General features: G+C 37.2%; 1 protein-coding gene across 1 annotated transcript in view; it reads left to right on the top strand.

Moving 5' to 3' along the window:
• Nucleotides 1-10,154, top strand: part of ank2b (ankyrin 2b, neuronal) — a 399,789-nt gene extending 389,635 nt beyond the window's left edge. The window contains exons 48-49 of the mRNA XM_060826565.1: nucleotides 1,672-1,763; nucleotides 8,470-10,154. Of these exons, the coding sequence (XP_060682548.1) occupies nucleotides 1,672-1,763; nucleotides 8,470-8,653 (276 nt within the window). The 3' untranslated portion in view covers nucleotides 8,654-10,154. The remainder of the gene's footprint in view (nucleotides 1-1,671; nucleotides 1,764-8,469) is intronic.
• Nucleotides 10,155-15,309: the final 5,155 nt, after the last annotated feature.

Here is a 15,309-nt window from a genome sequence, read left to right as displayed (position 1 = left end):
GCAGCTGTCTGAGGTGAGGGTGTTTCTGTGTTATTTCGCACATCCACTTTCAAAAACTGATGAAAAATCTGAAATCCATCCGTCAACCCCTACCATGGGCACTCCCTAAACAGCAGGAAATGTGATTTTAATTGGATTCCATGTGCTGCTACTGCAGTGCACAGATGGCATTGAGGGATATTGGAACACTAAATGAAAAGAAAATCAAGAAGCTGTGAATGGGGAGTGGCATCAGATAGGTTACAGTTGACAGAACAGCACTGTAATTCCAATAGTAGGCAAATGTTACCTGCAGAATGAGCTAAATACTGTGTCCTATTCTGAACTCCTAAACAGTAATTGTAGTTTGTACACTTTAAATGTGACAGCAAGGTAGTATACAGCAAACAATGGGAAACTTACCTGGTATACTAAATAAATTACTGATATAACTAATTCATAACAAATGTTGGCACAGGTTCCTTCAAAAACAACTTCAATACCAGGCAACTGGCATTGTGTGTAATGCATAGCAGAATATTTCCACTGTTTGTGTGGAATTTACACATTCTCCCCGTGACTGCATGGATTTCCTTCAGGTGCTCCGGTTTCCTCCCACAGTCCAAAGATGTGCAGGTCAGGTGAATTGGCCATGCTAAAATCAGGTTAGATGCATTAGTCATGGGAAATGTAGAGTAACAGGGCAAGGGAATGTGTCTGGGCGGGATATTCTTTGGAGAGTTGGTGTGGACTTGTTGGGCCAAATGACTTGCTTCCACATTGTAGCGATTCTATGTTTCAAAATTTGTATCCTAACCATAACAACGTTATGTATCGACTGTCCAATGGCAAAGCAGTTAATGGTTCTGAATTCATCAATTTAAGAATTGTAAATAATGAAAGCAAACTGGGAAAGAGGGTGAATACAGAAGGCCAGAACAAGTGAGCATGCTCAATTCTCACTTCATCCTGAACTATATGTTAAGTCAGGAAGCTGGATCTTTCTCAGTCTACGAGTCTGTTACAAATAAGGATGTTTTAAATGGTGAGCAGATAGAATTGGTGGAGTGGTTTAATGGTGAAAAATGCCAAACACTTTGAATGAGCTCCAACCCTTCAACTAAGGGATACAACAAGCTCTAAAACTATTAGGTCCATCTTCCAGGCAAAACCCACCACAAATGACCTCACCCACTCAAATTAGATCTCACACAAGAAGGATGGGTGTTAAACCTTCTTTGGGATTTTATGGAGTTAATGCTACTTAGCATAGGAAAAGCTAGACTTCTTTGTATCCTACATGCTACCTGATACCTCATTATTGCATGCACACTAACAAATAGGAATGTTACCCAAAACAGCGCATATTTGGATACCTTGAAAACTGACAGCATTTCAAATATGTTTTTAAATGAATTCAAGTTTTAAATGTTGGGTTCATAAAGATTCTTCTTAGAATAATCCTGAAAATGATAAGGTGAATGATTACATAAGCAGAAATAAGGAATCTCATGCAAACTTTCGCTGAGTCTCTAACGCTGAAATTACAGTCACATCTTCCAATCTTAGGAAAAGTATGGAGATTGTGTCCTTTTTATTTATTTTATTTTCACTCTTTGAAAGGTTATATAGCTTGTTTGTACAGCAATGTGTGCCCCTTTTATATATTTGTGTTGTTTTCCTTCTGCCCAGGCTCTAAGTTTTGCAGGGAACCATGGAAAGGTCCATATACCAAATGTAGCTCAAAGAGAGATTGTAAAAGAGGATGGATCAATTATTAAAAGGTTTGGGTTCCTCTGTAGTGGTTTTTTTCTTTTCCGTAGGTAGTATTACTAACTTACTAAAAAGTTATGGGTTTCTGCTTGCACATCTTACCACCAGTGAGCAAGCAGTATTTCAAAAGTGGTCACAATGGAATCATTTAACAATAACATGATCGGTATATGCTAACAATTAATCTAGCAGGATTGCATGTAGTGATTTGAAACTTGCTGGTGTGTTTTAAGTTGTTTTGTTGCTCTGAAATACATTTTTTTAACACAGCTGTTAAACTATAAATGCCATATGGAGGGTGCTGGCAATGGAACTGATTATGATAATTTCTGGTGGGGAAAGCAACAAACACAAAATAAAATCAACCTACTGCAGTATGACACATTTTTGTATTTATTTTTACAATATATATTGTGAAGCCATTTAATCAAACGTTCAGAAAATGACCCTTTTTGTAAAGTTTAGATGAATAGATAGAACACATTACAAATAATTATTGCAATCTTATTTTGTATTAAATACTATTCAGTCAATGTAGAAACTAAGAAGCTGCATTACTTTAAAAATATACATCTAGGAAAGTAAACTAATTCCTTAAAAAGTGCTCTTAACCCTTTATATTCCTCTATGAATAAATAAATCAGATTTACATGTATGTTATTTATGACAAAAATGAAGGGTAACTCAAAATCTCCAGCTTTTAAATTTATTTGGTTGAGATTTTTTCAGTATTCCTCAATCCTGCCCTGTAGAGAATGAAATGTTTCATTCAGTGGGTGCTAATTCTCAGGTTAGTACCTATCTGCCTTTTAACCCTTAAATTTATTTTACTCTCCTTTCCCTTCTGTTCTGCTTTGGTTGTGTTGGCATTCCTGACTATCATATGTTGTGCCAAAGTTGTTTTTCTGAATGTGGTTAACAAAGTGCTTATAACTAGATGATTTGTGTTTTTTCTCATGAAGTTGATTGAAAGGTAGATATTGGCTAGGACATGAGTGATGATTCCCCTGTCTTTGTTATTAAATACTTGTGTTTCTCTACAGTTTTATTATAACCAAGTGGTTCAGCATTTTATCATTATAATTCTTTATTTTGAATTTGTGTACCAGGTGGCAGACATGTTCTCTGTAAACTGTCATGTTCCTAATCTATTTTAAACCAAATCATAACATCATGATCCTTATCATGAGATAAATTTACTTTATCCTTCAAAACAGTTAAACTATTCATTCCAAGTATCATCCTGGTAAACTATCATTGGATTTTTTCAAGGAATTTTTATCTTTTCTAAGTGGTTCTTAGAACATGACTAGGAATGTTACTGGGCTTATAATCAAGAAGTTAAGAATAATCCGCAGGTATTAGCTCAAATCCCACCAGAGCAGTTGAAACTTTTCAATTCAATTAACTAAGTACAATTTGGAACAAAATACAAGTAGTAGCAGTAATTGAAAACGCAATTTGTGTTTTCTAAGTACTGTCCTTACTTGAAATGGATGCCCAAGACTGAACATGACATTTCTACTGAGATATTTTCAGTTGCTTAGGCCAAGTGCCAGAATTTTACTTCCTGAGATCATGAGCTTCTCTGCAACTTTCCTTTAAGACACTTTTAATGTCTCCTTATTGGCATGGTGTCAAATTTTATTGACTATGAAGTAACTTGGAAAGTTTTATTATGTTAAAGATGCTTGATAACTGTAGGGTGTTATTGTGTGTGTGAGACCAATGTTTAGTGCAGAATTGCTTCCTTATTATGGGATGGATTTCCATGGAGGGGATGGGAAGATCATTCTGGTCTTTTAAAAAGGCCCTGTCTTCCACGTTTTTGGTCTACTTTGGGATGGAGTCAGGCCCACCGCGAGTACAACAATGGAAGTAGGTAGTGTGCCAGACCAGCAGGTGGAAGCACTTGCCTCCATTTACTGCAGCAACAGAGCATTGTAAATGATAAATATCAGAGTGCCAAACCCTCCCCCTCATTTTCCTCTCGTAACCCCTATGTTACCTCCATGCCCACCATATGTTAAGAAAGCATATAGTGTTTTGGTTTTCATTAACAGAGGGATTGAGTTTAAGAGTTGTGAGATCTTATTGCAGCTCTATAAAACTTTGGTTAGACCGCACTTGGAATACTGTGTCCAGTTCTGGTCGCCCTATTTTAGGAAAGATGTGGATGCTTTGGAGAGGGTTCAGAGGAGACTTACTGGGATGCTGCCTGGACTGGAGGGCTTATCTTATGAAGAGAGGTTGACTGAGCTCAGACTTTTTTCATTGGAGAAAAGGAGGAGGAAAGGGGACCTAATTGAGGTATACAAGATAATGAGAGGCATAGTTTCTGGCTATCGACTCTATCTCTTTCCCAGAGCAGAAATGGCTAACACGAGGGGTCATAGTTTTAAGCTGGTTGGAGGAAAGTATAGAAAGGATGTCAGAGGTGGGTTCTTTACACAGAGAGTTGTGAGAGCATGGAATGCGTTGCCAGCAGCAGTTGTGGAAGCAAGGTCATTGGGGACATTTAAGAGACTGCTGGACATGCATATGGTCACAGAAATTTGAGGGTGCATACGTGAGGATCAGTGCTCGGCACAACATCGTGGGCTGAATGGCCTGTTCTGTGCTGTACTGTTCTATGTTCTATCATCCTAATACCCATACACTCTCATTCTTCCTTTGTGTCTCTCATGTATCCACTCAAGCCAATCACCAAGTATTGTCACTGTGGGCTGTGTATCATGTTTTTGAAACCAAGATTAAAATGAAATTAACCTTCTAATAATCTAACATCGGCCTCATTCAAGTACACTACAAACTGAAGAGAAAAGCTTGCTGTCATAAACCCATTTAAAACAGTCCCCTCATGGTCAATCCATTGTAAGAACAAACATCAAACCTCTAATAAACTTAGTAAATAGTTAATCAAATTGTGAATATACTTTTCTGCACAGATAAGTAGAGCTTTTGAAACTTAGCTGAGCATTTGTTCCTCTGGGAAGACATGAATTATGTTTACTTACAGAAGGGGTCTGGGTCAGCTAGAATCGTGGGTTTGGGGATGACTGCAGTTGAGAGGGACTGGATATTAGTGTTACACTGTCTGTCCTCACAAATGAACAGAGCAGGGGTGGAATGATACATACGGACTGACTGGCCACCATCCCCTACCCCACCCCGCCTCAATCCCTTGCTGGTGGAAATTGCCAGAAGTAAAGATGGGGGCTAGTATACTGGAATTAGGTGCCCATCACCATTTTGAAAAGGCACCCTAGCTAGCCCAACTTTGAGAAAATTCAGAACTGTGTCTTTGTTATGATGAAACCAAACTTGTTTTAGCATGTTCTTCACCTTTTCCATTTTGGTTTTGATGACCTCTGTGGCAAGGTGACTAATTTCTTGCCGCTCCCCCATATATTCTTGTTAGCCAGTCAAAAAATACAGTGACTCACAACTGTCAGTGTTCTGTTGAATTGATTAATCTATTAGATTGGATCAGCTCCATATATGGCAATGTATTTACCAACTGAATCGCTATTACCCAACATTTCTCTTCCGTGCTATTCCCAAATGTGAAAGAACTGTCTAATCAGTTGTTCTCTGTGTTGCTACAATCCTTTGAAATACACAATTTATTAATAGCACAGGGAAAAAATGCATCTAACACCTGAAGTTTTTTTAAATAATTCTGTTTTTAGAGTAAAATTTGATATGAACTAATCTTGTCACTTTTGTTTTAATGGTCAGTCGAAATATTCTAATTTTTTCTGCTTCCATCACTTTTTGTTGAGAAGGGTAAAATTATTTTGTAGCTGTACTAAATCTAGTGAATTGCTAGTGTTAGATATTTCATATTTTCAGTGTGCTGATACAGTGTATTGTTCTCATTAAATCAATATACCATAGTCCTCAGTTTCACACAATGTAATCTAAAAAACTATCGTATGCACAATAAGTCGGAATAAAACTAATTCTGTATTGCTTGTAAGGCTATTTCCCAGTAAATCCATAATGTAAAACTATCCACTGTGGATCATAGGTGACACGGCATAGCATTTTTACTCAGTAAGCTACAATAGTGAGGTTCATGTTAAGGCTGCTTTTTTTTTGTATCCAGTCACATATTAAAAGAGCTCAGTTTTTATTTTCATGCAGTGTCAATTCAAATGTTTTATTCACACTGCTGATTGTAAAGTTCCAGTAAGTGACTCATTGCAACAGTGGTTTTAAATAAATCTGTCAGATCTTAGTTGGACTGTTCATGGACATTTCTTCTTCTCAAATTGCCCATAGTGTTAGATATGTTAGTCAGGGGTAAATATAGAGTAGGGGCATGGGTCTGGGTGGATTAATCTTCAGAGGGTCAGTGTGGACTTGTTTGGCCGAAGGGCCTGTTTCCACACTGTAGAGCATCTATTCTTTTATTCTTCTAATTAATAAGCAAAATGGCTGTTTGGGAAACATTAGTCATATCCAAATTTTGGAAAATAGTTTAGGGTAGATTTTGAACCATTTTTATGAGCGAGTAAAGCAGAACACATCCCATCCTGATCTCCAAATTTTATTCGGCTCCTTCAGTAGTTGTTAGATCCTTAATTCACCCATTAAAGAAGTTGCTGCCTGTTTAAGGTAGCAGGCTGGGACATTTGAAAGAAATAACCTCAGCAGTTTATATTGGAAACAATGCTTCTGCAACTTGAACATGTGCTGTTCCAGTCTTCCAGCTATTGTCTTAGAGGCCTTCAACACTGTAAAAGGCCCTTTGACCCATAGACTCTCTGCAGGTCAAACAAAATACCTAATCCCATTTGCCAGGCACATAGTCTTGAATCTGGATTAGAGTGGTTATGGAAAAGCACAGCAGTTCAGGCAGCATCCGAGGAGCAGGAAAATCGATGTTTCGGGCAAAAGCCCTTCATCAGGAATAGAGGCAGAGTGCCTGAAGGGTGGAGGGCTTTTGCCCAAAACGTCGATTTTCCTACTCCTCGGATGCTGTCTGTACTGCTGTGCTTTTCCAGCACCACTCTAATCCAGAATTTGGTTTCCAGCATCTGCAGTCATTGTTTTTACCATTGTCTTGAATGCCTTGGCACTGATAAGTTGAATTGCTTTGTGCCTATTTGACAGTAGAAAAATGGATTCAGTACATATTCCCTTTTGTTCCTTCTCACTGACTTCATTCACCTTAAATGCAGAATTTGATCCCCTTTAAAAAAAAATGAATCGAGCACATTCCTAAGCATGCATCTGATGATGAGAATTCCTTATTTCCAGAATTCTGTGCACTATATACAGTACAGGTGGAATTGCACACTAATTCTGTGTTCCCATCAATTAATAAAACACAGATAAGTGGCTTCAGGTTGGACCAGAAAAAATGTATGCAAGCCTTAGTTATATCTTGTATGCTATATAAAGTTCTTGTCTATGGGAAATAGCAAGAGAAAATAAACTCAGCAGGTCTGGTAGATAAACTAATAGAGTGAATATTTCAAGTACTGTATGCCTTCTTCAAAACAGAAGGAGTTTAGAAAATAATCATTTTTTTTGTTCTGTTGACAAAATAGAAAGAAGAACACGGAGGGCGAATTTTGAAGGTGCCCACAGTGCAAAGCAAGGGGAATACTTATGGCAGTAGAAGAATGATAGAAATGAAAAATTAGAGTAATAACAAAGTTCTGTTGAGAGCAAACAAGATAATGGGATGTAAGGGGAATTAGTGTTATTAAAATGGATGACGGTGTTTGTGGTCTGAAGTCGTTGAACTCAGTGGTGAGTCCTGAAGGTTATAAAGTACCTAAGCAAAAATGAAATGTTGTTCTTTCAGCTTGTATTTGGCTTCGTTGGAACACTGCAGCAGGCCTGGTATACAAATGTAACTATGACAGCAAGCTAGTGTGTTAAAATGGCAAGTAACCTGAAGGTCAGGTCCATTCTTGCAGACAGAAGGAGGTGTTCCATAAAGCATTCACCCAGACTGTATTTTGTTTCACCAATGTAGAGGAGGCTGCATTGTGAGTAGTGGTTAGACCTCAATTAAAGTAGAATTACAAATAAATCATTGCTTGAAAGTGTTTTGGGGGCCTCATATGTTGAGAAAGGAGGAGGTAAAAAGGGCAAGTGTTACACCTTGTGTGATTGCATGGGAAGTGCCATGGTGGAGGGAAGTGGTGAAGATGTGTTAGGAGTCACAGTAAAGTGGATCAGGGTGTTGTGAAGAGACCATTCCTCGTGGAATGCTGATAAGGGGTGAAACATGTATTGATTTTTGCATCCTGAAGGTGGAAGAGATATCAGAAAATTATCTTTTGAATGCAGAGATTCGTAGGATGGAACTTGAGGCCAAGGGGGACAACTATTGTTTTTAGAGGAAGGAAAAGGGATGAGGTACTCAGCAGAGCAGAACTGCAGCTATCTGTTCACACTTTTGAGGGAATGATGAAAGATTATTTCCAAGATAGGAGCCCAGTCTAGATTTAAATCAGCATGTTTCTTTCAATTTCTATCGATGCTTTTCCTTTCTTTTTAAGCACTATAACATGAAAATATGTTTAAGCACTAAACTGTTAATGGAATTTTCAGCTTTTCAAGTACGTAGCAAAGTTCCAGCTCATAAAACATGAATCATATTTTAAAAGTTTGTACAAAATCTTGTTGTTCCAGTGTCTCCCTTTCACTGTTACCATCCACTGTCTCGTTTTCTCACTCTGCACATTTTTCCAGGACGACCATGAGTAAAGCTAGTGCACAGAAGAGGACTGTGGTGAAGGACCAGGAGGGAAAGCATGTACATGAGGAACGGCTGGAGGATGTGCCTGAAGCGCTACAAAAAGATGACCTGAAACTTGACCTACAACAACTTCTCGGTCGTTTTTGCAATGAGGACTGGAAACAGGATGAAAAATAAACACTTAAATCTCTCATATCTATTCTGTCACTACTGCACAGTTTGCTCACATGGAGAAATTGTATATTATTTTTCCCCATCTGAAGATGCTGGAGTTCCTGTGCAGAAAGGTAGATTTGGATTAAACTTTTCTCTTTACCGTAAGTAAATTTGTGACCAAAGATGGCATCCGTGTCTTGGGTGACTTATACTGTTTGAACCTTAGAGCTTCCTCATGTGGCTGTATTAGGAACATGCAAACACTGCTGCCTCCAAACTGCAACAACTGTACTGAAATTCAGAAATACTTCATCCACAGGCCTCTTCTCATTTTCTGTTGCTGAAGAACTTTACAACACAAACGTGTAAATAGCAAAAGTGTTTTGGCTTGTGAAACTAAGGTACTGCCTACCTTGACTACTCCAATCACCACCAAACACAAGATCCTTTCTTTATTGCTGAATTGATTCTGACTAAATGTCGCCATAGTGACAGATTGTGAGTGTGCAGGCCTAGTAGGGAGCACTTAAGGATCTTACAACCTCTCAAACTTTCTCAAAGCTTAATAAATATGCTAGCACCTGTACTTAATGTATCAGACATATCTCCATAAATTGCATTAGTATGAATTTAAATGGTGAGTGTGTGGCAGGCTACATTTGGTTGTGTATTTCATGCTGCCATACTTGTTTCCAGAAATTTGCAACATTCTTCACTGCTTTCACCAAATCACGTAGTCTTGTATCTGTGATTTGGTACTTTCTACAGGCACCTGCACCATAGATAACTGGAATTGGGTTGAACTTTAAAATAAAAAAAAGACAGAATCTTTTGGTTATTTCAGCATTATGTAACAAGACTGGCTTCTTTTTGTAAATGCATGTAGTATTTATAGCTGTTGTAATCATTGATACAGTTGTTTAACCATCTTTGCACTGGGAAAATGTTTTAGCTCGCTGCCTCAACAGCAACAAAAAATAGAAACAATAAACACAAGAATCAATTATGGTAAATATGTAGTATTTTTACTTGTTCAGTTCTGCCCTTCAGTGTGTTCATAAGATTTTATTGTAGATTTTTTTAAGTTATTATGGTACAGAAAACTTGTTAATATGAGGATAATATTTGCTCAGTGCTCAGAAAGTTAAATAAAGGAAATTTAATTTACTCACTCAATCAGTGCAGGCAAAATGTCAATTTTGTTTTGTTAGTGTCACAGCCTGCAGACTGAATACAAGAACCATCAGAGAGAGTGTATAACTGTTTTAGCCAGGCCATGTGGTGTTACATGCAGCACAGATGATGTCTCTGTAATTACATTTTGATTTATACTTTTTTTTGCTGTGTAATCAAAAAACTTCAGAACTGTGAGAAGGAGTGAATTTTAATTTGATAAATCAGCATCTTGTTCCCATGGTGATACAAATATTGTATATGATATCTATGAGGGCATGTATTAGAATAATAATAAATGGAAACAAACCTAAAACACTAACCAATACATAGCAACTGCAATGTGTAAAATGGCTGATTTAATTAAAATAAAATGTACAAGTGTTACATGTAATATGTCTATGATTATCATTTGTTCCCCTGAAAGTCTGATACTGATAAATCATTGCTGCTGTGTGGGCTGGAGATCTTGCAGCTGCCAGGTTTTGGTCATAAAATCAAAATGATATTCACGCTTTGTTATTAGTATCAAAGGATCACTTTATTTGGAAGCAATGTGGAAAGTTATTTTTACCTTGTGTTTCAAAATATTTTCTCAGGTTTGTATGCAATATTCTGTAGGAGAAGTCAGAGCAAAGATCTGTATGGTAATATGTGATGCTATTAATTAATTCGATCATTAATAAAAGTAGTATTTAGAAATCAGTGTTACAGAAGCTTGCAGTGCAACACAAACAGCAATTTATTGAACACAAAATTTTGCTGGCGACCAATGTAGTAATTTTTCACAATGTAGTAATTTCAGAACAGGTTGTTCTCAAAGCTAAGGATGTTCTTAAAAACTGACAACAATGACCACCATTTCTTTGTGCTGTTTATAATTTGTTAATTAACTTTATTTTAAATGTAACATAATCTTTGATTTACCACAGTGAAAACAAAATAAATTATCTTGAACTTTCCATCAGGCATTTATAATATTTTATAAATTATTTCATTTTCTCCCCTCCATCTTCTTTTTTCTCATTTTCATTCTCTGCTGGGTGTGTGGGCTGGAGACCTGCTGCTAAATCTGTGCTCACACCATATTGAACCTGGCTATCTGTGTGTGTTTGAGTGACCCACAGTCTCTCATTCTCCTTTCCAACAGAGAATCCTCCCACCTGTACTTGGCACCACTGATAGTAAGCCTGAGAGTGTATAACGTGCTGTGCAGTCACTCCTGGAGTTGATGTTTCATCATATTACTCAGCCCATTTGCTTTACAGGAGTATGAAATTTCTCCAGTTTAAAAATAGCTGCAAAATGATGCCATGTTGTACACCAACATATAATTTCCTAAGGTGTACTTAGCCTGAAACTGACATAGATTTCTTCATAGAAAACTAACACTTTCTGCAATAAGTTATTGCTGTTCATTAAGTAGTTCACCTCAGAGTCTAAGAGATCAATGTGTGTCAACTTATTTTGCTATTCTCCTCTAAAATTAAATATAACTCATGCCATACTGACAAAAACCACAGAAAAAGGTGTACGAACTCAAGCTTATTTTAAGGTTTTATTTTGGGTAGAATAAATGAACTTAAAAACAAAAGAATATTCTGTGGTTTCCTAATAAAAGATGTGGGACTGTTGGGATATTGAGGAGTCATAATGCCTCCCAAAATAGAGTCAGAATTATTTGGGATACTGGGGAATACAGAAAACAATTCAACACCCTTGCAACAGTAACATGTTTAAAGGTGGTACATGATTTAAGATCTGAGAAGAATTGCTATGACAAAAGTAAAAGCATTGAATATTACTTGCTTTGCCTAATTGCTATCTTCTCAAGAAAGCAAAAGACTGCATTCATTGGCTCAGTTGGAGTATAATAAGTTATTTTTGTAATCACGTAAATTAGGTCATAATAACCAATGCATATTAATATCACCGTGTTATGATGTGCTACACATTCAGAGTATTTATATGTCTTGTCTTCTTTCTGTACATTTTCTAAACTATGTCAAAACCAGCAGCATAGAAACAAAATACTTCATTCTGCATTCTTTATGGAATAAAATATTGTTGTCCACAAATAGGCAGTGAATCATTAGCAATTCATGGCTGCTTTTCTGAAAAGCCTGCATAAAAAAAGCTATGCTTAAATATTGAAGCCACCACCATAATACCAATTATTTTAACTGGTTCAAGCAGGTAGATGTTTTATTCTGAGGTTACTTATAGCTGAGTATCTTTACGTTGACTCACTTGTCAGTTTCCTTTCCTATAATTTGCTTTGTCAACAATATTTTATGCTCTCGTACATTCTGAACGAGTAGATATTTTGGGCGTCTGTAATTTTATGGCTTAGCACATTATTACAATCTAAATTTTGATCATACTTTAACCAATGTTCATATTTATCTTTTGAATTTCACTATAAGTTTAGTACAGCAGTAAGCTATCCACCTAAACAAAGTCAGCAAATTGTGACAGTAGTTGAATTTTAAACTTCAAATGGTAAACATGTTAAATTTGATGTACAATTTCCTTAAACGTATGAGTTGTTAAATCAGGATAAGTAGAACTTATTCCAATTTGCTATACCATAAATGAGTAGAAGGTAGCTTTCTTTAGTCTCTTAGTTGTGCTGCCAATATGAAGCATCAAACAGAAGTTAAGTCCCTTTGTGGAAAGTCTTATAAAGCACCGCTTGCATGTTCCGGGTGCTGCTAAGTATTGTTGCAAAACAGGCAGCAATGTGCTATGAAAGCAGTTAAATTATCAAGTAATTTATGTAGTAATGTTGGTAAGGACTTATTGTTGGTAGGACAGTAGGAAAGCTCCTCTTGTGTCTTACAAAAATGGAATATTTTGCATCCATCCTGAAGAGGTGCTAAAAATTGAACTTACAAATGTGCAGTACTGAAGTACACAGTCTGGATCATGTGCTTGGAGAAGAGCAATGATTCCCTGAGCTGACTCTAAGGTAGGTAAGCCACCACTGTATCGAAGATAACCGAACAATTTTTTTAACCTGTATTAGTTGTCTGAAGAGCTGAGGGTTCATGAATTTGTGCAGTCTTCTACCCTCCACTTTTCATTGAATGTTTGCTGTTATAATAGTTTCAAAGTGAGGACAAGGTGGCAGTTACAATGTGAATTTCTTAATCAGTTTGTTAAATCATAAAATATAAATCTGTCAATTAAACAAGTATTTGAGGTGATCCTTTCATAATTTAAATATACAAGAAGAAAAGCATTGCATAAAGATGTGACTATGTTTTAGTTCAGCTCTAAATTTTGATAAATTCAGTTCCATAAACCACAGTAATAGACTAAGGTCACACAACCTGGATGTTTGGCAACTTTTATTTTGGCTACAATACAGTATTGACCGTATGTACACACATCTGCCAGTCACACTAGACTCTGTTTTAGTGAACATGTAAATGTGTGCATAATGTTTAGAAGAATGCAGTTGTACCCTTCAGGGCACTGGCTAGCTAGCTGTAGTCATGTGATCTCTACCTCTGCTGTCAGCAACTTCATGCGTTATCAGTGACAGCTATTATAAATGCATTACAAAGATGTGGTGTGTAAGACGTGGAGCTGTAGGAGCTCTGATGAAGAGTCATCTTGATTCGCAATCGTTTGCTATCTCTTCATGAATGCTGCCTAACCCACTCTGATTTCCAGCAATTTTTGTTTTCAGCATCTGCAGTAATTTTTTCTGAGCTGTGAGTTGATCTCCACACAAATAAATATCCAGAGTCCAACTGAAAATGTGAATTTTCAGCATTGTATGAGGGTCAGCTACTGAAAGAAGTAGCAAAAAGTCTGCAACTTTGAATTGTTGGGTGAATCAAAATGACCGTGCATATTCCACTCTGCTGCCTTGGAAATGAAACGCCAGTATGGCACAAAATTGAATATTTTTCCAACCTCTGGCAAAACTGTGAAATAGCAACAGAACTTACAACAAGAAAACTTGAGCATATAAAAATTGCCAGTCTGCTGGTGCTGGGGAAGTGTGCTGTAAGCTGTATTGAAGCCTAAATCTTAGTGAAGAGCATCAAACACAACAGCTCAGAGATTTCAGGTTTTGCCGATGCACCTTAAATCACATTAATGTGGGATTCATGGACAGTATTTGTTCAACATCAAAGCTCCAGGGAGAGTATTGATCAGCATGGCGATTATGAATTCAATTAAAAGAGTTTGGACAATGGAAAGATTATTTTACCAGCAACAGTATTATGTTAGGCAGAAGAAATCCTCTTTTGAGAGCTGAGAGGAGAAATAAATTCTCAAAGCTATTGAAATGTGCAAAAGACCTGAGGTTGTAAATCATCAGCCAGAGTATATGGTCAGTTGGCCAGCTCAGGTTGGCTGGACAGTTAGTTTGCAAGAGCACAGATTCAGTTCCCATACTGGCTGAGGTTACCATGAGCTTTCTGCCACCTAACCCACATTCCTTGCCTGAGGCATAGTGACCATCAGGTTAGACTCAGAACCAGTCATGTCTTTCTAACGCAAGAAGAGCTCTCTGAGACTATGGTCACTTCATCTTTTATTAATAGATAAGGCTTTCAATTGAATTAAATTTATTTTCACGTGTACCGAGGCACAGTAAAAAGCTTTGTCTTGCAAACAATACAGGCAAATCACATAGTTAAAGTGCAAAGATAAATAAATAATAGGTAAACAGCATTCTGTATTCTAACAACAGTAGGGAAGAAACTGTTTTGAAACTGGTTGGTGTGTGTGTTTAGTCTTCTGTACCTTCTCCCCAATGGTAGAGGTTGTACAAAAACATTGCCAGGGTGGGATGGATCTTTAAGAATGTTGGCGGCTTTTCCTTGACAGTGGGGTTGGTAGATGGATTCTATAGATGGGAGGTTGGCCTTTGTGATTGTCCAGGCCAAGTTTACCACTCTCTGTAATCATCTCTGATCTTGAATGGTACAGTTACCATACCAGGTAGTGATACATACAGTCAGAATACTCTTGATGGCGCACCTATAAAAGTTGGCAAGGGTATTCGCCGTCATGCCAAATTTCCTCAGCAGCCTGATGAAGAAGAGACTGAAATTATGCTGAAAGACCATCCATGTCAAATGGGAACAGAATGTTGGAAGTAAAAGACAGCAGAAAGATCAAGGCCTGTGGACAGAATATAAATATTGTGGAAATGCAACTTGAAAGAAAGGAAAGCAAATCCAATTTTGGGAAAGAAGTGCTGGAACAATGAAAAACAATCACAAGTGCTTAGCTACTAAGAAGCCAACTAAGCTTATAAAGACGGTGCAGAAGATCTGTTCGCCAATGAATAATCAATGAAGAACTTTACATCAGATGCAAATTGGAGTCAAGGTGGTAAATGATTTATGAGTTTTAGAATGATGACTGTAGACAAGGAGCATCAAATCAATGCAAAATGCTGAATCGACATTGGTACTTCATATAACGTTATGTTTTCACTGAACTTAAGCTCTTGAAAGCGAAGTTTGCAGCTCTGT

Source organism: Hemiscyllium ocellatum, chromosome 1, assembly GCF_020745735.1.
Source record: "Hemiscyllium ocellatum isolate sHemOce1 chromosome 1, sHemOce1.pat.X.cur, whole genome shotgun sequence".
Taxonomy (NCBI): Eukaryota; Metazoa; Chordata; class Chondrichthyes; order Orectolobiformes; family Hemiscylliidae; genus Hemiscyllium; species Hemiscyllium ocellatum.
Note: the sequence above shows the minus strand (reverse complement) of the source record. Positions and strands in the feature narration are given on the sequence as shown.